The sequence below is a fragment of the Coenobita brevimanus genome, chromosome 90, assembly GCF_032717465.1.
Source record: "Coenobita brevimanus isolate Jiangsu-jjx chromosome 90, ASM3271746v2, whole genome shotgun sequence".
Classification (NCBI taxonomy): domain Eukaryota; kingdom Metazoa; phylum Arthropoda; class Malacostraca; order Decapoda; family Coenobitidae; genus Coenobita; species Coenobita brevimanus.
Window position 1 is genome coordinate 19,985,427 of NC_137043.1, and position 24,472 is coordinate 20,009,898.

The following is a 24,472-nucleotide window of genomic DNA, read 5'->3' on the forward strand; positions in this document are numbered from 1 at the left end:
AGATATTGGGCCCCTGCCTCCTGGACTGGTACTTATGGACCCTAACCCAGCCTAACTTTGAAAGTCACCTAAATAACTCCCTACTGGACCTATTTAAGACCCTATTCACACGAATAAGGGACATAAAGCATGAAATAAATGAAAAGGAACCAGAGAATGAGGAATTAGAAGTGAGTATGGAAAATATTTAGCAGTGTACAGGGTACTTACAGCACATCTGCAGCCGCTTCCTCTAAGGCTCTGGCAGTGGTGAAAATGCTCTTGAAGCATGGACAGTAATTCAGTTTTGTGCTGCATTTAATTCTTGGCACTGTGGGTTATAATTGTTTAACACTGCGCATTCTGTTCTTAATTGTGCCACGCCAGTTTCAACTGCAAGTTTCAACCAACAGTTTGCACTCCACACTAATCCTTGGCATTCTAAATTCTAATTTCTTAACACACTAAACAACACTGTAAATTTCCATGTGGTCTTGTGGCAAGGTATTGCAGTTTGTTCACTGTTTATTCACAAAAACGAGCACGTGTGGTATCCATTGCGATAAGCATATATTCACGATGGTAGTTAGGCAGTACCTGGGGAGGGGAGGGACAACGGGTTCAGCGACCAGGTGTAAACACAGCTGTTTGGCGTGGCATGCCAAGTCCAAATTACAGGTGGAAAAAAATTGGACTTTTTTTTTTAAATATATTTTTTTCGTTTTTTGGCCATTTTTGGGTTCCGAAGACCCAGGCCCAAAATGTCCGGGTAGTGGGGTGTCCAGTTATTGGGTGTCCAGATGATAAAGGGACTACTATATATATATATATATATATATATATCATTCATTCATTGCCAGACGCTATGTATCCCGAACGGGGTGGCCAAGGGCTTAGAGTTAATTGTTTTACAGGAAGGGGCACTAATCCTTCACCAACCCCACTTGACACGTAGGGAGAACGTTATGCCAACAGCATCTGGTGTTCCTAGGCGGTCACCCATCCAAATACTAACCAGACCCAACGTTGCTTAACTTCGCTGATCGGACAGGAAGCAGTGTACTCAACGTGATATATACTGTATATATATATATATATATATATATATATATATATATACAGAGAGAGACAGACAGACAGACAGACAGATTGATAGATAGATAGGTAGATGGATAAATAGACAGATATACGAAACTAACCAAAAAATGAATTTGGCCACAAAAATGCATTAAAACACAAGAATATATACTTTAATAGCAAGCAAACTTTCAAAAAACAGACAAATCTAAACATAAACATCTCTAAAAACAAACATATATCTAGATCAATGATTTCCAAAACGTGTGCCACAGCATGCTAGTGTGCCGATGTTTTATGCGTAGTTTACCGAAAACTCTCCTGAAGGAGTAGATCCGTGCAATCAGACTGTTGTAAATTATCATTTTATCTCCTTATCCCAGGTGACTGATTATGAATAATTATTGTTCTCGTTATGTAATTTTCTTTCTTCCAAAGGATGTGTATATATACATGCATATATATATATATATATATATATATATATATATATATATATATATATATATATATACATATATATATATATATATATATATATATATATATATATATATATATATATATATATATATATATATATATATATATATATATATATATATATATATATATTAGGGTGGCCTATAATTTTCAAGTTGAAAAATTGGCTTCAGCTGCTGCTGGACTTAGTACGTATTTATTAAAAATTGGTATATGTAACTCATCATGCTTATTTGATAATTTTCACTGGTGCTGCATGATGGCGTTATGTTAATTTGCCATTGGGTTACCTAGGTCCCCCTCTTTGCAGATGTTTCACTGGGAATGGAATCATGGGAACCACTCCCCCACTCATTTTTGCCTAGTTTTATGACTTGTACTTGCTGCCAGCTGTTGCTTTCTTCGCATTTGGATACACTCGCCTGTGTTGCTCAACGACCTGGAGAAAAAGTTGCCATTGATGTTCGTTCTTGGTCAGAACTGGATTAAACTCTTGAATCAGTGCTACCCTTCTTTCAGCAAAGTCATTTGTTACCTGTACCCCTAGGACGATGCTCTCCCTTGTAATCCTCACGACTTTCCCATTGGATGGATCGAATTATAGGAATGAATGAGAAAGGCCAAGAAGTGTGAAGGGCCTCTTGGTGTTACTGGTCACAAACTTGAAACTGTTTTCTGATTCACTGGTGCCGCCTCAAGCTCAACTGTTGCTCTCTTTAGCTGGTCCTTGTTTCCTTCGTTGTTAAGAGCTATCAACATTTTTTGCATCCCTTTAGGGTCAAAAGTTGAATAAAAAAAAAGGCCAATCCAACTAACTGCTGTGACAAATACCACAAGTGATAACCCAATACTTTTAAGTAGACTTGTGAAGTGTTCTCATCAGGATAAAGCGACTATTCCTGGCGAAACATAAGATCGTTTGCTGGAGCTAGAGCTGCTTTTGTTGCGATGAACCATGACTTCAGGTATTGTTCATGATGAGCACAACAAACCGTTTCAATCCTCGGCCTTGCTTCGGTGTGAAGCTTGTCTGATGATGGAAAAGATAGACTGTGATACTGCATATAACTTTAGCCACCCATCTGGCATGGTGGCAAACACCAGGGTGCTGAAACCGTGTTCCACGGGGTGGTACACCACCCAAGACAACAATGGACAGTTCCAGCAGTTCTTGATAATCATCTCGAGGTTGGCTTTCTTGCAACTGTTTCATACAAAATGCTATGAGCTCATCACATTGCTCACTATCAATCACCGGCATTTCCTCAGTCATTCAAGGTCTGAAAGGGTGTTGTGTCAGCAGCATTCCACATAGTTCCTTTGAACACACGTGTGTGTGTGTGTGTGTGTGTGTGTGTGTGTGTGTGTGTGTGTGTATACACTTTATGTTAAGCAGCAAAAGGACTTTACGAATTCAGTTGTTATTACTTCATTTTGTTTCTGTATTTTTTAAACTCTCTTCATGGAGGTAAACAAATGTTTTCTGTTGGCTTTTTCCACTCTTTGTTATTATGTTCCTTATGCCTCACCAAAGTATGTAATGGTGTGCATCTTAAAACTTCTTTAAATCTTGGTTAAACTAGGTTAAGTTAGGTTTAAATTCCCAGGTTATGTTTGTATAAATTACTAACTTGGGTTAGGTTAGGTTAAAATTTACGATTAGGAAGAGGTACAAATAGGCTACCAGGACGTATGTTGGAAGTGTTCGCCATTACATTCGAGCAACAGTTGATATAGCGGAAGGAATATGGCTAAAAACAACAGGGAATGAAATTTAACGTGAAACGTTTACCGGTATTTACCACCCCAAAAATAACCAGAAAAACAGAGTCTACCAGGAAGATGAAGTCATGTTTTGGAAGGGTTCTTCTGCTTCTTGAAGTCAAGCCCATGTTTATATATTTATATAGCATAAAGATGTATTACACGTGCGAACATTTGAGAAATAATCTGAACGCACTAGCCGGGAATTGAACCCAGGACAGACACTCTGTCGCTATGCCTCGGCGTGATTAAAGCTATACAACCTGAACTCGAAGAACCTGGTAAAGCCACAAAGGGATGACATATTTTCATCCCGATCCCATACATGTTTCAGAGTCATCTGGAATTTTGCTTAGCTCCACGCAACTTGGCACACGATAAAGAAGTTTTCATCTATCGCAACCAGTACAAACATCTTACTGTGAGTTGGAGAAACATAACACCTGCGTACATATGTGGTAAGTTTATAATACAATGGCCGGGAATCAAAGACGGAAATCCCCAGTAGGAACCAGTTACTCTGTCCTTATACAATGGCGTGATAATAACTAAGCCACCTGAGTTTTATGAAGAACCAGGTAAATCCATTACGGAATGATACAGCAGTATATATATATATATATATATATATATATATATATATATATATATATATATATATATATATATATATATATATATATATCATCATCAACCATTACATGTCCACTGCTGAACAAAGGGTTCCCCCAACCTTCACGAATTCCTTGGCTGAGCCAATCTTTGCCACGTTTTCCCTGCAAATTCCTCTGTCTCATCTCTCCACCTCCTGTCTGGCCTTTTTCTGCTACGCTTACAATCTCTTGATGTCCAGTCAGTCAACCTCTTTCTCCATCGATTATCCCTTATTCTTGCTACATGGCCTGCCCACCTCCATTTCTATTCTTTTATAACTTTTATGATATCTTTGACTTTAGTCTGCTCTCTCACCCAAGTTGATCGTTTCCTGTCTCTTAAAGATATTCCCAACATTGATTTTTCCATCGCTCTCTGAGAACGAATTAGTTTATTTTCCATCGATTTTGTCAGTTTCCAAGTCTCACAACCATACTGTACATCATAGCTGGAATTATACATTCGCTATATACTTTTCGTTTCATACAAACTGGCAAGCTACTTTTCATAATGTCCCTATGTTTACCGAAAGCTTTCCATCCAATTGTAATGCGTCTTTTTATTTCGCAATTATTATCTTTCGTTAATTTTAGTATTTGTCCCAGGTAATTGTATTCCTCGACTTTTTCAAGAATTTCTCCACTTATTCTGATGACGCTCTTTGGTGTTTGAGGATTAAACATTACTTTAGTTTTACTCCAGTTCATCTTTAGCCCTACTTTGGCTTTCTATGTTCAGGTCATTTAGCATTTCTTGCGATGTCTCTGCTGTTTCTGAGATTAGGACAATGTCATCTGCAAATCTTAAATGGTTTAGCTTTTCTCCATCTATGTTCACTCCTTTGTTGTCCCAGTCTAGCTTTCTGAAGAAAATATTTTCTAGGTATGCTGTAAATAACTTTGGTGAAATTGTATCTCCCTGACGCACGCCCTTCTCAGTTTTAATTTTCTCTGAGTCCTTATGTAATTTAATTGTAGGAATTCCCTCTTTATATATGTTTTCGATCAGTTTTACAATGTTCTCATTCACTCCTTGTTCTCGCAATGAATTTATAATTGCTATGTGCTCCACTGAGTCGAAAGCCTTTTTGTAATCAACAAAATCTAAGCACAGTGGTTCATTATATTATGTTGTTTTCTCAATTAGTTTATTCATTGTGTGTAGATGATCGGTAGTCGAGTACTCGCTTCGGAATCCTGCCTGTTCTCAAGGATGGTTTTCCTTGTTATTCTGTTTGTAAGGACTTTAGTGAAGAGTTTGTAAATGACTGATAGCACGCTAATGAGTCGATAGTTACCAAGGTCTTTTGAGTCACATTTTTTGTAAAGTAAAATAACTATTGCATTACACCATGTTTTGGGAATTTTCTTCCTTTTTATACATTGAGTAAATAGGCGAGCAAGTCTAGTTTGTACTTCTACTCCTACATCCAACAGTAAATCTGCTACTATTCCATCTTCTCCCGGAGCTTTCCCTCTATTCATATTTTTGAGAGAATTATTTACTTCATCTGGTGTTACCTCAGGTATTTCACTTGTGTCAACTGAAAAGTTAGCTGTTGGTACTACTGTCTTTGATGCATACAGTTCTTCGTAAAATTCTTCAACTCTCTTCAGCATCTTATCTCTGCATTTAATGATTTCACCTTTTTTGTCTTTCAGTGATGTAATTTGTTGCTTTCCAAGTGCCATTTTACTTTGGACCTGTTTCAGACTTTTTCCTTTTTGATGGTTTCTTTGATTTGATCCATGTTTTTCCTTCTTTTTACTTCTCTTTCTCTTTTGTTGATAAGCTTTTTTAATTCCTCTCGTTCTATTTCATCTTTCTTAGTTTTTACTTTCATTTCCTTTTTTTTTTTTTTTTTTTATAAGCTCAAGTGTCTTTTCTGAATACTTCTTGGCTTTGGTTGTATTAGGTTTTCCTACTACTTCCGCTGATTCTTTTAGTACTTTTGTTAGTCCGTCATTCAGCTCATCAGTGTCACATTCAGCATTACTGAGAGCCAGAAATATGTTCCTTATTTCCAACTGAAAGGCAGCTTTGTTTTCATTGACTTTTACTGGGCATATCTTTTTATCTTTAATCATCTTCTTTCTTTAACTTTTGAAGCTGTATCTTGCTGTGCAGCCCACCATTCTATGGTCACTTCCAATATTTACTTTGTTGATAACTGTGACATTTGTGATCATGTTATTCTTATTTGCTATAAGGAAGTCGATTTCATTCTTTGTTTCTCCATTTGAGCTTCTCCAGGTCCACTTTCTCCCTGTTCTTTTGTGGAAGAATGTGTTCATTATTCTCATGTTAAACATTTCTGCAAAGTTTACCAGCATTTCTCCTCTTTCTTTCCTTTCTTCCACTCCAAAATTTCCCATACATGCTTCTTCATTTTTTGATTTTCCAACTTTTGCATTGAAGTCTCCCATGAGTATAGTATAGGTGGTCTTTTCCATAATCTGGGAGATGTCATCATAGAATGTTTCAATTTCTTCATATGAGCTCTGAAAAGTTGGTGCATATACTTATATATATATATATATATATATATATATATATATATATATATATATATATATATATATATATATATATATATATATATATATATATATATCTATATCTATCTATATATATATATATATATATATATATATATATATATATATATATATATATATATATATATATATATATATATCTATATGTATATATATATATATATATATATATATATATATATATATATATATATATATATATATATATATATTGCCAGACGCCATAATCCCGTAAGGGGTGGCCATTTGACTTGTTGACACATAGGGAGCACGTATGGTTTGGTTATATGGTTACCACCCAGTGTTGTAAATGGTTTCTTGGCTTACAGGAAACCATTTGGCTTGTCATTCAAAGTAAAGCCACCTGTAAAGAAATGAAAAGCAAGAAAAAGTGACAGGAAAGATGGAAGAAATAGGAAGAGAGGAGGGCACGCACAGAAAAAGAAAGATAAAGGCTAAGGAAGAAGCAGGTAGCACTACATCAAGTGGGTGGATAAGGGTCGCCACCACCTACCACTAATAAATAAATATAGATATAGATATAGACAGATAGATAGATATAGAGTATATATATACATATCTATCTATCTATCTATATCAATATATCTATATCTATATCTATATATCTATATCTATATCTATCTATCTATCTATCTATCTATATATATATAGTATTTTTAAAATGAAAAAATTGGAAGGTGTGACATAAAAATATCTTATTCTTTATGTACAGTACATCCTGTTACAAAAATGAAAACCACTGATCTAAACACAAACAAGCACATCTAAACACATATATAAAAAAATAAATAATAACACTCAGCAGCTATTGCAAAAGATCTTAAGCTAAGTAATTCACAGATTGGAGATCCTACATAATTAACAGAGAAAAATGGTTAAGTGAAAATTTGTATTAATCCTGTGTGCTCACTCGTCCGTTGTCTGAGTCCTTCCCTCCTGTTATGGACATTCGAGCTTTGGCCTTCATTGCATCCGACAGGCTGAGCTGGAAGAGGGAGAAAGGAGAAGGAATGAGATGACTGAGTCTTATAGCAGCTTATTTAAAGATGGAAGTGGAAATGAGCAAGGATGTTTGTGGATGAGTGGGTCTGTGGGAGCCCTTAGCCACCCTCCTACCTACACCATCCACCCACAGATATCACCCCCACATCAACACGACGCTCATATCTACATCATCTTCTCGCCCACACCACCCTTCCACTAACACAACCCTCACACAAACGCTACCCTCACCACCCACCCACCCACCAACATTATTCGCACGTTTACATTACTTTCCCTCCCACACCACCTACCCACCAACACCACCCTCGCATCTACATTGCTTTCCCAGCCACACCACCTATCCACCAACACCTCCCACACATCTATATTACTTTCCCGCTCACACCACCCACCCGTCAACAGCACCCTCACATATATTACATTCCACCCCACAGAACCCAACCATCATCACCACACTAACATTTACATCAACTTCCCGTCCACACCACGCACCCACCAACATCACCCACCCACCAACACGACCGTTACATCTACATTACCTTCCCACCCACACCAACAACACACCTTCACCACCCACCCACACCAACAACACACCTTCACCACCCACCCACACCAACAACACACCTTCACCACCCACCCACACCAACAACACACCTTCACCACCCACCCACCAACACAACGCTCACATCATCTTTACCTTCCCACCTACACCACCCATCTACCAACACAATCCATCCTCCAAAATCACCATCACGTCTACATCACAAACCTTTCCACCCATACCTCCCACCCACCTACACCATTCTCACACCTACATTATCTTCCCACCTATAGCACCCACTCATGCCCACACCACACATCCATGAACACCACCCTCACATTTGCATTACTTTCCAACCTACACAACCCACCCACCAAAATCACCCTTCCATCAATCTAACCTACCTGCCCACACCACCCACCCACCAACCCTACCCTCACATTATCATTACTTTCCTGCACACCAACCACCCACCTAAACCACCCACCCACCATCACCCTCACATCATTACCTTCCTGCCCACACGACCCTCCAACTTACATCATCCTTCCACCATCACTCACCCACCAACATCACCCACCAACTAACATCACCCACCCACCTACACCACCCTCCCACTTACATCACCACCCACCCTCCATCACCCACCGACCTGGAGCGGTGGCGTCTTCGTCGTGGGTCTACCCCCCAGAGGCTGTCGAAGAGAAGAGGACAGCATGGTGGCCAAACCACCGCAAACCACCCCCCGGCCCCTCACGGGGTCCGAGTACCAGGGAGTGGCTATGGTCGCCCAAGCAAGTACCACATCTCTCCACACAACACACACAACACCGTTTTTTCTACACCGAGAAATGACTCCCCGGCTGTCATTTCTCGACGACTTCATCTAACCAGGGACATTGAGAGCAATCCAGGACCTACTAACAAATACATATGTCCAACATGCTCAAAACTCATCACGTCAAGCCGACAGACAAAGGGTTCAGTTCAGTGCAATTCCTGAAAGAACTGGACCCATTACACCTGCACAACACTTGCATCCAGAAAACATTACACAAACACCTGGACCTGCTCCTTATGCTCCTTCCCCCCATCCACTAACCCCCCCCACCAATCCTACTCCTACTTCCTTCACACTGTCACAGCCAAACCCACCGATCCTTCCCACACCATCCAGTCCCCCAACTCCTCCCATTTCAATCCATCCTAATCCACCTCAACCCTTACCTCCATCACAACCTCCTCTTACTCCTTCCCCTCCACCCACACCACCTCCCCCATGTGCTGCAGCAGCCAACACACATCGCACACACAACATAAACATCCTTCAGTTAAACATAGATGGCATAAACATCAAAAAGCAAGAACTCACACAATTCATCAAACAACGAAACATACACATTGCCATCTTACAAGAAACAAAACTACAAAGAGCACAGGAAACACCGACATTTCACAACTTCACCACTATTCAACAAGACCGGGTCGACGGCGGTGGCGGTGGACTTATCACCCTGGTACACAAATCCATCAACTCTGCAGATACCAGTGCACACACAAAGTCACTTTTTCCCCCACACGACACCACAACAGAAATACAATCAATTAAAATACGCACTGGGAACAAATCACACATAACAATCGCTAATACATACATTCCCCCCTAATCATCCCCCACAGTACCACACAATTACTCTCCACAGATACACCATATCACTAACATACCCAACATCATCCTTGGTGGTGATTTCAATGCCAAGTCGTCGGCCTAGCATGTCAACAACCCTGACACAGATAGAGGGCTGGTACTACAATCCGAGACAGATCATCTTTTCATACTGAACAATCTAGGCCAACATACCCACATCCAACACCAAGCCCTCTTCCTCCCATCATCCCAAGACATCACCTTCTGCTTCCCAAACCTTGCCCCCACTACATACTGGAGAGTGGTCAAAATCCTAGGTTCTGATCACCTCCCAGTCATCATCACTACCAAAACCAGAATCACCCCAGCTAGCCTCAAACACACATACACTAATTATAAGAGTGCCAACTGGGAGGCCTTTGTAACTGAAACAGAACAACATTTCGAAACACTAAACAGTACACCCATCACAAACATCAACACCACTGTGCACACTTTCAATACAATTATACAAAACACAGACAAAAGACACATCCCTAGAGGCAATAGAAAGAGACACAACCCCAACTTCACACCAGAAATTCAAGGCCTCATCAGACAACGGGACACACTGCAACACTCCCCAACACCCCATACACAAGACACCGTACAGCAAATACAAGAACTCAACACTCAAATAAACAATAAAATATCAGAACAGCAAACACTAAACTGGAAAAATTACCTCCAAACACTTGACCACAAAACAAACATCAGCAAACTCTACAAAACACTAAACAGCATCACACTTTCCAACAGTAACACCACACAATCACACGTTGCCATCACAACAACAGAAACCATACCCTCAAACAAACATCATGCAAACACTCTCCTCAATCACTTTTCACAAGTCAGCCATCTAAACCCCCATCCCAAAGACCGACGTATCATCCGATGTAATAGACAGTTCCCCACAGACCCAGACTACGCACATTTTGCTTACAACCAGACAAAGCACATCATTAACAACCTTAAGCACTCATCTGCCTGTGGACCAGACAACATAAGCAACATTCATCTTAAACACCTTGGACCACAAGGCATACAAGCACTAAACAACATATCAAACTACAGCTACTCACACAACATAATACCCAACATCTGGAAGCATGGCATTATCATCACTATCCCTAAACCCAACAAAGACCCCAGGTTACCCTCCTCACACTGCCCCATCACACTCCTCTGCACCCCCTCTAAAGTCACTGAATGACTGGTACTACAACTAGTCACACCTCACGTTTCCTTAGCCCAATCACAACATGGCTTTAGCCCACTACACTCCACAAACACCCTTCATACAGACCTTACACAGAGAGTTTTCAAAGGCATGAATTCAGCTAGACCACCACACAGAACACTCCTAATCACAGTAGACATCAGCAAAGCTTTTGATGCCATCCCCCGCCACAACCTCACAAACAAAATACTCAACACAAACATGCACAATAACACAAAAAGATGGCTGGCAACTACTTAGCAGGCAGATGTGCACACATAACATTTGCCGGTCAGTCTTCTAACATCAGAAACTTCACAAACAGTGTCCCCCAAGGATCTGTTTTGTCCTCTACACTCTTTACCCTGCTGCATGCTGGCTATTTTTAGCCCTCTGGGTCACCCCAGTGCCAGCCATTTTTTGACCTTTTTTTTTTTTTTGGCTAAAATGATAAACAATGAATTTTGCCATTAAAATGCTCACCGAGGCTCGGAAATTAGTTTTATTTAGTCCTGCATACTCATGTACTGGTATAGCCGCTCTCTCACGGTCACCACATACATGAGAGAAAACCGTTTTCTATGAAAGGTGTACTCAGGTATTTATTCTGGGAAGGTATAGCAATGTTCATTACACTTTTCTGATCACTTATTGCTTCAGCATCTATCACAATTTGCGTGTCTTGCTCACTGTGAATGCATTATCTTACACTTACTTGAAGATAGGTACAACCTGACTTCCTTATGTACAGTCCTGGCACTTACAAGAAGGTATTTACAACTTGACTTCACTATATAGTCCGTTCACTTACAAGAAAGTATTTACAACTTACTCTGACATGAAAATATTTACAAAATGCCTTCACTATGTACTGCACTGGGGGAGGCACACAGGCAGAGTGAGGCAGAGCGAGCGTGAGGGGGGAAGCGAATGAGTGTACGGCCTTAACAGCCTGGGGGATGGTAGAGGAACAGTTACCTTACTGCCTGTCAATTTTTTACCCACGAATCTTAAAAAATGCGGTCACAGTGAAGTTTTTAATTTTAGACCATTTTAAAACGTCACTGGCACTGGCCACGACATTATGTCAGACTGTTTTAAAATGGCACTGGCACGCGGCGGGTTAACCTATACATGCATGACATACCCACACCCCTCTCACCACAGATACACATAGCTTCCTACGCAGATGATATAACACTTACATGTAAGCACCAAAATGCAAACACAACTGCACACATCATCCAACCTTACCTCAACACACTACACGAATGGTTCACCACAAACAGGCTCTAAATACCCCCAGCCTTCTCACAAACTGGACAGCAGAACACAGTCACCTCCCACACCTCACCGTAAACAACACTCCCCTACCACACACACACACACACACACACACACACACACACGCACACACACACACACACACACACACACACACACACACACACACACACACACACACACACAATCCTTGGTGTAACATACAATACATCAATGTCATTTAAACAACACATCACAAACATTAAAAATAAAATAACACCATGACTCAATGCCTTGAGGTCACTTGCCCATACAACATTCGGACACAACAAAGAAACCACCACTGTAGTATACAAACAATACATACGTTCAGTAATGAATTATGCAAGCCTGCCTGGGCTCCTAACCTCACAAAGACACACCACAACACTCTACAGACCATACAGGACAAGGCCCTAAAAATAATCACAGGCTGCACAGCTGCTACACCCACAGACCACCTACATCAAGAAACCAAAATCCTCAAAGTCAAGGATCACCTAGACATGAGAGACACCCAGTTTCTTGCTGCAGCCTCCACAGACCCACAGCATCCACTATATTACATGGCAGCACATCCACCCACACCAAGGAACATCAAAACAACACCCAGCACACAATACCATACACAAATACTGTCATCTCTCCCCTCTCGCTGCTCCATTCAGTCACTTAAAGACAACACACAGCTGAATGCACGGCCTCCTGACATCCACCCTTCTGAATCCTATCTCCCTCGTGAGGACAAGATCCACCTGCCCAGGCTGAGATGTGGGCACCATCCAGCCCTCTTAACCCTTTAACCACAGGCTTGTTTTGCTTTTTCTTGCGGCTCCAGCGGGCATATTCGCGCTCTGACAGACTCTCTAAAAATATTTGCCAATAATCAGTTATTAGTCCTAGAATAATAAAATCAAATATCCTTATGGCACATACTTTCAGCTTTCTCCTAGGGTGTTTGTTGAGCCTTCCTCGAGTACCGTAGGACTTGTGGAGACCTCTGAAGTTGGGTAACGAAGTCTCCATTTTACACTTCCTGACAACCCGTAATATGATTACCACAGCCTGATATTATCGCTAGAAACACTATTCTATGATTCTCAAATAGTTTGGAATCCATACGCCAAAAAAAAAAAGCAGTGTGAAAGCAATGGAAATTACGAGGGCGTATGACCTTCCCACTTGTGATCGATCGCCGCTAGTGTTCTGTCATTTATTATTCTTAAAACCCCTCACATTTTATATTTCTATTACCATATAACACTTATATATATCTACAGTCTTTATCCATAAGTTTCCTTCAGTAATAGTAGTTTATTGTCACTGTAGGCATTCAATTTCTTTCAGTAAAATACGTAGCATTCACTTTCTCGTCCTGTATACTAGCATTGAGAGTGAATGTCACTTTCACCTTCACTCTCATAACTCATAGTAGTCATACATGCTAGAGTGAAACTTTCACTTTCATTACTCCTAGTATATATACTCGTATTCTTATAATACTACCCATTTACAATTCTATTTACATTCTCTATGTTATTTACATTATTTACATTTCTATTTTATTTACACTGTGTTATGCACTGTAACTTGAAGTAACTTATAAAACTATTTTCCACTGTTCACTTATATTTGCATTCATTGCTTTCACTTGCTGTTTACAAATTATTTACACATTATTTACAATTCCGCTTGCACTGTTTTACTCAATAGAAAGATCGTAGTCACTCGTTATCAAAAGTCAACCATTTACCTCTTTCCACACGAGGTTTAGTAGGGGGTAAAGGTCACAGGGCCCTTTGCATGGGGCTAAAAAGCGGCGGAAGTTAGCAGGAGCGAATCAGACTTACTTCACCTTGAAAGACGACAGTGAAGTGATAGTGGTGGCATCCTGCCGCCTGGCTAGGGTGAGTGCAATACTGCCAACTTCAGCCTTGTGAGACCAGCTAATATATAGCAATAAAATGATTGGCAGGAAACCAAGAAAATACATAATAAATTAGGTAGTTCCAGGTGAATGTAAATATCACTTAGGTTTTTCCCTTCCCTCCTTATATGTATATTTATTACGAAAATAGATTATATGGCATATTTCAAGGGGAAATAAACAGCGAAAATTAGTGAACGAGTGCACGCGAGGTGTTGTCGGGTGATAATTAGCCAATTCCAGGTGTATGGCACTATCACTTACCTTATTTCTTTTTTTGTATACATTATTTGGTATAAGAATAGAGCATAGGGCTTATTTCAATGGATAAAATCAATGGAAAATTCCAGGGAAGATTTACTTAGCGTAGAATACGGTGTGGTGGCCTGCAATAATTAGGTAGATCCAGGTGAATGTAAATATCACTTAGGCTTCTCCCTTCCTTTCTAATATATAATTTTATTATGAAAATAGATTATATGGCATATTTCACGGGGAAATAAATAGTGAAAATGAGCGAACGAGTGCATGTGAGGTGTTGTCAGGTGATAATTAGCCAATTCTAGGTGTATGGCACTTTCACTTACCTTATTTCTTTCTTATATATATTATTTGGTATAAGAATAGGGCATAGGGCTTATTTCAATGGATGAAATCAGTGAAAAATTCCAGGGAAGATTTACTTAGCGTAGCACAGCCAGGCAGGCGAGAGGATAGGGTAATGGAGGGGAGGTAGGGAGGGGAGTCAAGAACGGAGAGAAATGGCTAAATTATCAACAATGGATGGGAGTACAGATGAGATTAGGAGTGCTGACTAGTGTTGGACATTGGCAGTACTGATAGATGATACAAGCCACCACTTGAAAGCCCGGGCGAATTCAAAATAACACAGAATCACAAAAGTGACGCCCCGCGGTATGATTCCTTGCTCCTAAGCATCACAAAAGCGACGCCCCGTGGTTAAGGGGTTAAGCTACCAGAAGAGGCTGGATGACTCCGTTGCTGATGCCTGTCCATGATGCAAAGCAGCACCCCATACTATTAAGCACATTATGGAAACTGCATTACACACAATCACCTACGCCAACAACACAACATACACTCTTCGAGAACTCTGTGGGAAAGCCCAGTCTCGGCCATGGCCTTCCGAAGGGGTTCGGGGCTGTTTGGCCAGACTGCCTGGGGAACAACTACTACTACTACTACCCACCGACCAATAGCACCCACCCACAAACATCACCCACCCACCTCCACAATCCACTCACCTACACCACCCTCCAACTTGAATCAACCACCCACCAATATCATCCAGCCACTTACACCAGTAGAGTGCGATTTGTGAGGGCGTGCATTTGTACAGTGTACAGTCGCTCATAAAAGTTCGTGGGAGTTCAGATGTGTGTGGGCCGGTGCAGTCCCCACTCCTTTCTGGACAGCGAGTCTGTATAACGACGTGACTATGCACGCACCCATACACATGCCAAAACTGTGACATTGATGTAATAAAGTAAGAAAGGATTATCTTTGTCAATCATGTGTTGTCGGCAGTAATGAATTACATATTCAATGTTGTATGATAAGATATGAAGGTTAGAGGCTCTTAAATGTCTAAGTTTTTTATTACGGAAGTGGACAGTGACGACTGTAGGGCAGGTCGAGATGCATTTGAATGTTTTTGAAAATTTGCTTTGTATCCACATGAATTAAGAGCTAAACGCACCCAGTATCTACCATTAACGTTGTTTAGCGTATCTTCGTCATCCCATACATTCCTTCAAATATCAGATGAAAACCAAATCTGAATAACAGGAAATAAAACTTCCTAAGTAGACCATGACTCGAAATAATGAACAGTGAAGCAGTCTGAGTTGGCCAAAGTCTTATTGGGACAGCCCCTAGTCTAAGGCAGCACTACTGAAGGAAGAACATGAAGCAGGTAAGAAACTATTCACGTAATAACTACAGGAAACTATTGAAGTAGGTCAATAATTTCCTGTAGTTATTACCTGAACAGTTTCTTACCTGCTTCGTGTTTTTCCTTCAATAGTGCTGCCTTAGACTAAGGACTGTTCCATTGCAACATTGGCCAGCTCAGACTGCTTCACTGCTCATTGTTTCCAGTCTTGGCCTACTTACAATTATTTTAATCTTATTATTCAGATTTGGCTATCATTGGATATTTGAAGGAATATATGACGAAGATATGCTAAACAACATTAATGGTAGATACTGTGTGCGTTTAGCTCTTAACGGTTTACAACATTATTCATGTGGATACGAAGTAAATTTTCGAAACGATTCGAATGCATCTCGACCCGCACTACCGTCGTCACTGCTCACTTCCTTAATGAAACTTAGACATTGAAGGAGCTCCAGCCTTCAAATCTGATCATACCCATTGAATATGTAATTGATTATGACTACCTACAACACATGATTGACAAACATAATCCTTTCTTACTTTATTATATCAATGCCACAGTTTTGCCATGTGTATGGGTGTGTGCGTAGTCATGTCGTTGTACAGACTCACCGGCCAGAAAGGGGTGGGGACTGCACAGGTCCACACACACACGGACCCCCACGAACTTTTATGAGTACCTGTACATACGCCTATCATCAAAAATTTCATCTTAGTGTAAACTATCAACAATTTTGATGAGGTAGTTGAACAATAACAGAAGAGTAACTCAGCTAAAATACTTACTTTCTCACGTTTTCAGAAGCATATAGTGAGTGGATGAGAAACAGGGGCGTGGAAGAAGTTGAGAAACGAAAGGGAGAGTTATATTTAAAGAGGAAGAGAGAGGTGAAAAGATTAGTAAGAGAGAGTAAGAAGGGAGTGGATGAGGAATTTGGAAGGAATTGGAGTGTAAAGTGGTGGGAATGTAAGACAATGTTCTGGAAAGAGGTAAAGAGAGTTAGACAGGGTGCCAGAGAAGCTAGCTGGGGAGTGAAAGATAAAATTGGTAGATTACTATTGGAGAAGGGAGAAAAGGTGAGCAGATGGAGAGAACACTTTAAGGAATTGTTGAACATACAGAATGAAAGTACTGCGAGTGTAAGTGGCTGGGGAATGGCTGGGAGATGGAGGGATGTGAGAAGAGAGGAAGAAATCAGTAGGATGGAAGTTGTGTAAGGAATGAAGAAAGTTAAAATGGGGAAAGACCCAGGAATTGATGGAGTGTGTGTGGTGAAAAGCTGAAACATGTCGGTGTGATGGTAGTAGAATGGATCTGGAAGATGTGCATATTGATCTGGGAGGAATGTAGAGTCCCGGAGGATTGGAAGTCAGATATAATTATTCCCCATGTACAAAGGAAAAGGGGAAAAAGATGTATGTGGAATTCATAGGGGCATTTGTCTTCTTAGTGTACTAGGAAAAATATATGGTAGGATACATATTGACAGAATTAGGGAAATGACAGAGGAATTAGTTGGGGAAGAACAGGGAGGTATTAGGAAGGGAAGATCTTTAGTGAAAAATTTCCAGGGAAGGGAAAGCAGTTGTATGTGGCCTTCATGGATTTGGAGAAAACGTATGACAGGGTGGATAGACACGGATTGTAGAAAGCATTAAGAATGTATGGAGTAAATGGGAAGCTGTTGATAGCCGTGAAGAGTATGTATGAGGGTGCTAAGGCTGCAGTGCGTGTGGATAATGAACTGGGTGAATTTTTCTGTTTGAAGGTTGGATTGGAACAGGGATGTGTCATGTCTTCATGGCTGTTCAATCTGTAAATGAATGGGGTTATAAAAGAGATACAAGGTAGGGCAGTGGATGTTGAAAGAGGGCAGCGTTTGGAAACTCCCTGTACTGTTGTTTGCAGATGATACTGTGTTGTTAAGTGAAGACGAAGGGGAACTGCAAGGCTTGATGGATGAGTTTGGGAGAGTAAGAAACGGAATCTAAAGGTGAATGTAGGGAAGAGTAATGGTATGGTCTTCGAGAGAAATGAAGTCAGTGAATGTACAGTGAGGTTGGATGAGGAGGAAACGGGAAATGTGAGTGTCTTTCAGTACTTGGGTAGTGTGATGAGTAAGGATGGAAGTTTAGAGGGTGAAGTGCTGGAAAGGGTACAAGAAGGAAGAAAGGTTGCTGGTTCCCTGAAAGCAGTGATAAGAAACAGGGAAGAGAGCATGGAAGTGAAAAAGTTACTACATGACAGTATTGTGATACCAACTTTAACGTACGGAAGTGAATCTTGGACCTTGTTGGAGGGACACAAGTCAAGAGCGAGAGCAGTGGCAATGATGTATTTGAGAGGAGCATGTGGGATCACATGGAGAGACAGACTAACAAATAAGGAAGTGAAGGAGCTTTGTCGTGTGGATGTGGATGTGATAGGAAGCGTTAGGAGAAACACATTGAGGTGGTTTGGCTATGTGGAGAGGATGGAGAGTGAGAGACTGACGAGGAGAGTGTGAGGTGGAGGGGGGGAGGGGGAGGCCAAGGATGAGATGGAGGTATATGAGAGAAGGGGAAGTGAGCTGGGAGCAGGGCAGTGAAATGGTGGGGACAGGGCGACATGGAGGAGATTTGTTTGTGGCCACCCCTTACCGGATTAAGGCGTCTGGCAATAGACAGATAGATTTCTCTCTCTCTCTCTCTCTCTCTCTTACGTTTTCTCTCTGGATGTGCATATAGCGAGGCGATGTAGCATGTATTACACACACAATGTTCATTTCTCTGTTCCCGACTTACCGTGTCAGCGAACTGCATCGGTAAACGATTGGCTATTGATCGAATGATTAAACTCAGAAATAGGGTGATTACCCTTTCTGATTTCACCTCCTAAACAAAGAAAAATCATTCATGTAAAGCCATGATTGTAATATCCGATATTTATTTGTTATAATTCATGCAAGAAAAGATAGCATTACAACACGAAATCATTTTACTCTCCACCTGACAAAGTCAGGGGCAGGTAGTGTTAGGCTATCACTTGTGTCCGTCTGTGGAGTTGGGCGGCAGGCTGGGCAATGAGATTTTATTTCCGGAGCAAATCTCAAAAAGTATTAACTAGAGTCATGAAATTTCACATAGTTATGTGTCTTATAGTGAACTGGTGCCTTTTGACAGAGAGAGTGCTACGACTTAAGTAATTTTTTTTTTCTATAATGAAAAAGCAAAAAGGAGTAGAGATTTTGTTTCGGGAGCAAAACTGAAAAAGTATCAGCAATAGAGTCATGAAATTTTCCCATACTTATGTGTCTTGTAATGAACTAGTTCCTTTTGACAGGTAGAATGCATTTCTTAAGTAGTTTTTTTTTTCGTTTTTTTTATTTTTATTTTTTTTAGTAATGAAAAAGTACAATATTTTTTCTCAGTGACTTCGATGAGCCATTGCAAGTAATATCAGGGGACCAGTTCATATATACCAAGGGTAAACTACTTTAATATTTAAGTTGTAAAATCTCTGTGTTATACAGGTGTGGTGGATGACAGCCGTTTTGCGCTTGGTTAGGTGTGCAGGGATGTGGGGGGCATGTGGTTGGTCAGACGAAGGGTTGCAATAGCGTGGCATTGATGATGATAATGGTGGTGGTAGTGATGATGGTGGTAGCGGTGATAGTGATGATGATGATGATGATGGTGGTGGTGGTAGTGATGTGGCGGTGGTGCTTGTGGTGGTGGTAGTGGTGATGATGATGATTATGATGATGGTGCTGGTAGTGATGTGGTGGTGGTGATGATGATGGTGATGGTGACAGAAGTGATGATGGTGGTGGTGATGGTTGTGGTGATGATGATGATGATGATGGTGCTGGTAGTGATGATGGTGGTGGTTTTTTACTGCTTATCACACTTCCTTAGTCCATATCACTGATTTTATTAAGTTGTAATATCTCTGTGTTATAAAGAGGGATAGGTGGGGTGAAAGCCATCATGCACTTGGTTAAGTGTACAGGGATGTGGGGGAGTATGTGCTTGGTCAGATGAAGGGTTGCAACATCGTAGCGCTGCTTACGTTTTAATTCGATTTCATAATGGAGCACATCAACTGAAGCCCACGGTACGTCCCCATGGAAAGCTGGGATTCCAAAGGGTTTCTTTGGTCTCATGAGTAAATATATAGCGAAAAACAAAGTTTATTGAATGTATTTACTACGTGATGAAAGAATCTCTTCTTTATCTCACACAGTAGAGAGTTATTAGCCTCTGAAAACCATCGCGGTTGGGCCGTGTCGTGTCGGGCCAGGCCGGGTCGTGTTTGGCGTGTTCTTCATCGGCGGAATGTATGTTGTACCTGTGTGGTTTCTATCTAACTAAATGATACACATAAAATCAGAGAAAATGAAGAAATAAATCTTGAGAATTTATTGGTGAACTGATGACTTGGAAAACCGTACTGAACAGTAAAATTATAACGACTCCCTTGCTTATAGTTATGCGAACGACCTCAGCCTACCAATTTATTCCTTACCTGACTGCTGTCACTCAACCCCTCACTCGCCACTCAGCTGTTTTGCAGATAATACAATAAATACGTACGAACTGCATGGAAAAATAAGATGAAGAAAGAAATTTTTAGTATTTATTGGTAATTGATGATTAGGAAAGAAGTGTTGTACGGTAGAATTATCACGACACCCTTGCTTGCAGTCATGTATAGGCTATGGCCCACCAAATCATTCCTTGCCTGAAAGCCGTACCCCACCCCTCACTCGGCAGTCAGCTGGTTTGCAAATAATACTGAAAATATATTCGAATTGCAAGCGCAGTAATTTTATACAACAAAGCAAACCTTCATTTCTATCAGCTAGATTTTATCTTTTCTGCCAGTGCAAATGCATTCTAAGATGATATATAAATTCATCTTAGAAGGCATTGCAGGAATTAATTGGAATTAATTGGAAAAAATGCCCCACATGAGGTAATTTATCCCAGATTGGAAACCCCTTCTTTAGGTTCTAAGTCCTGGGGGGTCACTAGAATATTTTCCTTGACACAGGAGGGTCTGCGTAAGTAAAAGTGTTAAGGACTACTAATCTTCAATACCCTCCCACTTCCACCACCCATTCCAGTAACACTTGTCATGGCTGTAATAAACATAGAATCCGGGGAAGCAGGGCCTGACATACAGAAACTTCCATGACAGATAGTCCCTATTATTTATCTTCGCCATTCACTGCACAGTACAACGCAAAATACATCTGTCATGTTCCATTGCTACATTTAAAAGTGATGTGACAGTTTCTTTAATTCACATTATTAACTGTGTGGAAAAAGTTGCAATAATTTTGAACATATCCTCGACTAACAACAAGAAGTGACTGTCAACTATATAAGATAAACTTGCATGGTAATGGGTATGGCAAGCCTCATTTTTTCTTATATTTCCTGTAGCAGTTGATGAAGACAAAGTGCATGGCTTGTTAATATCTTACCTAACTGCCCCCAGTAATACTGGATGCAGGCTAAGCGGATCGAATAATACTGAAAATTGTAAACGGCAAACATCAATCACATAATCCATTTTGAGGTGCTGAGTCCTGAGGCAATTCTATTCCAATCCAGTAAGCACATTCAGAGGTAGATGATCAGCATATTCCATTTTGCGGCGTTACAATACCCGGAAAACATCTGTTTATCTCTTGGGGGATAAAACGTATGCAAGACCATCATTCAGATTCAGGCATTCTAACCACTAAACTTTCAGATATTTTGAAAATTAGAAACATCCCATAAATGACCATCATACTCTGGACTGCAATAATCACATTTGATCATTCAGTTTAAACTTTAGAACGCTACAACTCTTTCCACCCACTTACCTTGGCTCGGTTGGCTTCCATTTTCGATGTGCAGCAGAATTCTACAAGGGCCACGACCACTGAGAATACCAGGGCCCCAGTTAGGATGTAGAAGATGCCCGCTACATTGCTCAGGGTTAGGGCGTTGGCGAGGGCATCCTGAATTAGAGGGACAAATAAAGAGACCAAGAGTAAGAAGGGGGAGAGATGAGAGGGAACAGAGGGGCAAAGAAAAAAAAAAAAAAGGAACGCCGACAGCAAGATTGGTATTATCAAGGCTTAATTGATTAAAACTATTTAAGCTGAGTTTACCAGGCCAACGTTTACCCCAGACGTGAAACCTTGACCTATGACCTGTTGTTCTAGGAGGCAAAATATTTACTCTTTGTCTAACCCTCAAAGCTCTGGTCAAGTTTGCCTGAAATTGCATAAACACTCTTTGCGTTGTTTTGCACACACACACACACACACCTAGGCACCGAGAGAGAGCAGACGCATTGTCCACACTCCTCTATACCTGGCCAACTTGGTCAGCGGCATTACCTAAATAAGTATCTTTATGTGAGTCAAGCTCTGTACAAGGTTAGACTAAATGGTGCTCTAATATAAAAAAAAAGAAGAAGTTTTAAGTAAGACTTGGTCAAACAGAAAAGTAAACAAGCAGCGCAAGAATGTGCACAATCAGCTGATCGTTGTTTAGTCTACAATCTGCCCCAGAGAATGTAAGTACTATATGCGCTTTTAGTATGCAAAATGACCACATACTTTAGTAAAACAAATTTGGAAAAGAAAAGGGATAAAAGTAGAAAGCAGGATGATGATTTCTACCAAGAACAGGTTGAAATGGAGACTCACAATAAACTGATTGAAAGAGTACATGGGTTAGAAATGGCTTTTCAGAATGAGATTGATGAAATTAAGAAACAGATGCACTTGCAAAAGGAAGAAATAGAAAAATTAGGAAAGGAATTCAACAAGAAAGACACAACCATAAATGAGCTAACAGATGAAGTGCGTACACTTAGGAGGAAAATTAGTGAAATGGCAAGTACAGTCGTCAACCACTAGAGTATTATGGAAGAGTTCAAAAATGATACAGACACAATTAGGCAAGTAAGCAGTCTGATAGATCAGAGCAGTGATATTGAGGAGAAGATAACACAGGTGAATTAAGCTGCGCAAAGCTACAAGTATGATGTGGAAACACTTATGCTGAAATGGTGAAAGTAAAGAAAGACTTGGAAACAAGGGTGGAAGAAAAAAGCATTAAAAAGGAAGTGAAAAGAATAATCCAAAACAATCCTAAGTTAGTCAGAGATTCAGTAGATATTAACAAATCTACAGTAATCACTGGTATAGAAGAGCAAGAAGTAAAAAACAAGATCTCAGGAGACAAAAAGGAAATGACAAATATAATGAACATATTGAAAGAAGTATCAGAGGAAATCTGTAGTAAAGACATAGAGGAACACAAAAGGTTAGGGAAATACAAGAAAAGGAAGACAAGACCCCTAAAGGTAACCTTCCAGAGTGTAAACACCGTGGAGGAGATACTAAAAAATGCAAAGAACCTTATGGAAAAAGAGGAGTTCAAAAATGTATGGATAAAAAGATGCCTAACACAAGAGGAACTGGAATTACTGAAAGAGAAGAGGGAGGAAGCAAAAACAAAAAATTAGGGAAGATCAGAGGAGGAGGAGAATACATTTTTTTTACAAAGTAATTGGATTGCAGGTACGAAAGTGGTACATAAACAGGAGTGAATAAAAAGGAGGAAGGTAAAAGAACCAAATCATGATAAGTATATAAAAAAGATGATTAAGTTGATGTACTCAGATGTGGATGGAATGGTATCTAAATTATTAGAGATGAATGATTATGTCAGAGAAAAGGAACCACATGTAATATGCCTAACTGAAACAAAATTAACACCAAGGATATCGAATGACATACTAAACTTAGAGGAATATAATATATGGAGAGGAGATAGGAACTTAAAAAAAGGAGGAGGAATTATAATATTAACTAAGAAAAATATAAAAGTCAAAGAAATAGAATCAGATATACCCTCACAAGTAGAACTGATTGCAGTAGAGATAAATACATCTGAAGGGAAAGTAATTGTAGCCAATTTGTACATGCCACCCAGATCAAACACATGGGAAAGAGAAGAATATGAAGACCTGGCGGAAAGTACAATTCAGAGTTTAAGAGCATTACTACATAAAATGGAAGAGAAATCGAAAAGAATTATAATAACTGGAGATTTTTATACAAATATAAATTGGAATACTCTAGATATAATAAGCCAAGAAAGCTGCTGGGACCAAAAGCTCCTGGATCTTGAGCAAGAGTTTTTCCTAACGCAACATGTAAGGGAAAGCACCAGAAAAAGAGGAGTCAATGTGCCTTCAATGCTAGATCTCATATTTACTAGGCAAGAAAACGATGTTGATAATTTAATATATCACCCTCCATTCGGCAAAAGCGATCA

General features: G+C 40.1%; 1 protein-coding gene and 1 pseudogene across 1 annotated transcript in view; both read right to left on the bottom strand.

Annotated features, from left to right (window-relative positions):
* Nucleotides 1-945: 945 nt before the first annotated feature.
* LOC145411741 (5S ribosomal RNA) lies at nucleotides 946-1,065 on the bottom strand (annotated as a pseudogene).
* Nucleotides 1,066-7,428: 6,363 nt separating this feature from the next.
* Nucleotides 7,429-24,472, bottom strand: part of LOC145411622 (glutamate receptor 1-like) — an 863,839-nt gene continuing 846,795 nt past the window's right edge. Inside the window, exons 18-19 of the mRNA XM_080281630.1 lie at nucleotides 22,000-22,137; nucleotides 7,429-7,521 (exon numbers count right to left, since the gene is read on the bottom strand). Of these exons, the coding sequence (XP_080137756.1) occupies nucleotides 7,429-7,521; nucleotides 22,000-22,137 (231 nt within the window). The remainder of the gene's footprint in view (nucleotides 7,522-21,999; nucleotides 22,138-24,472) is intronic.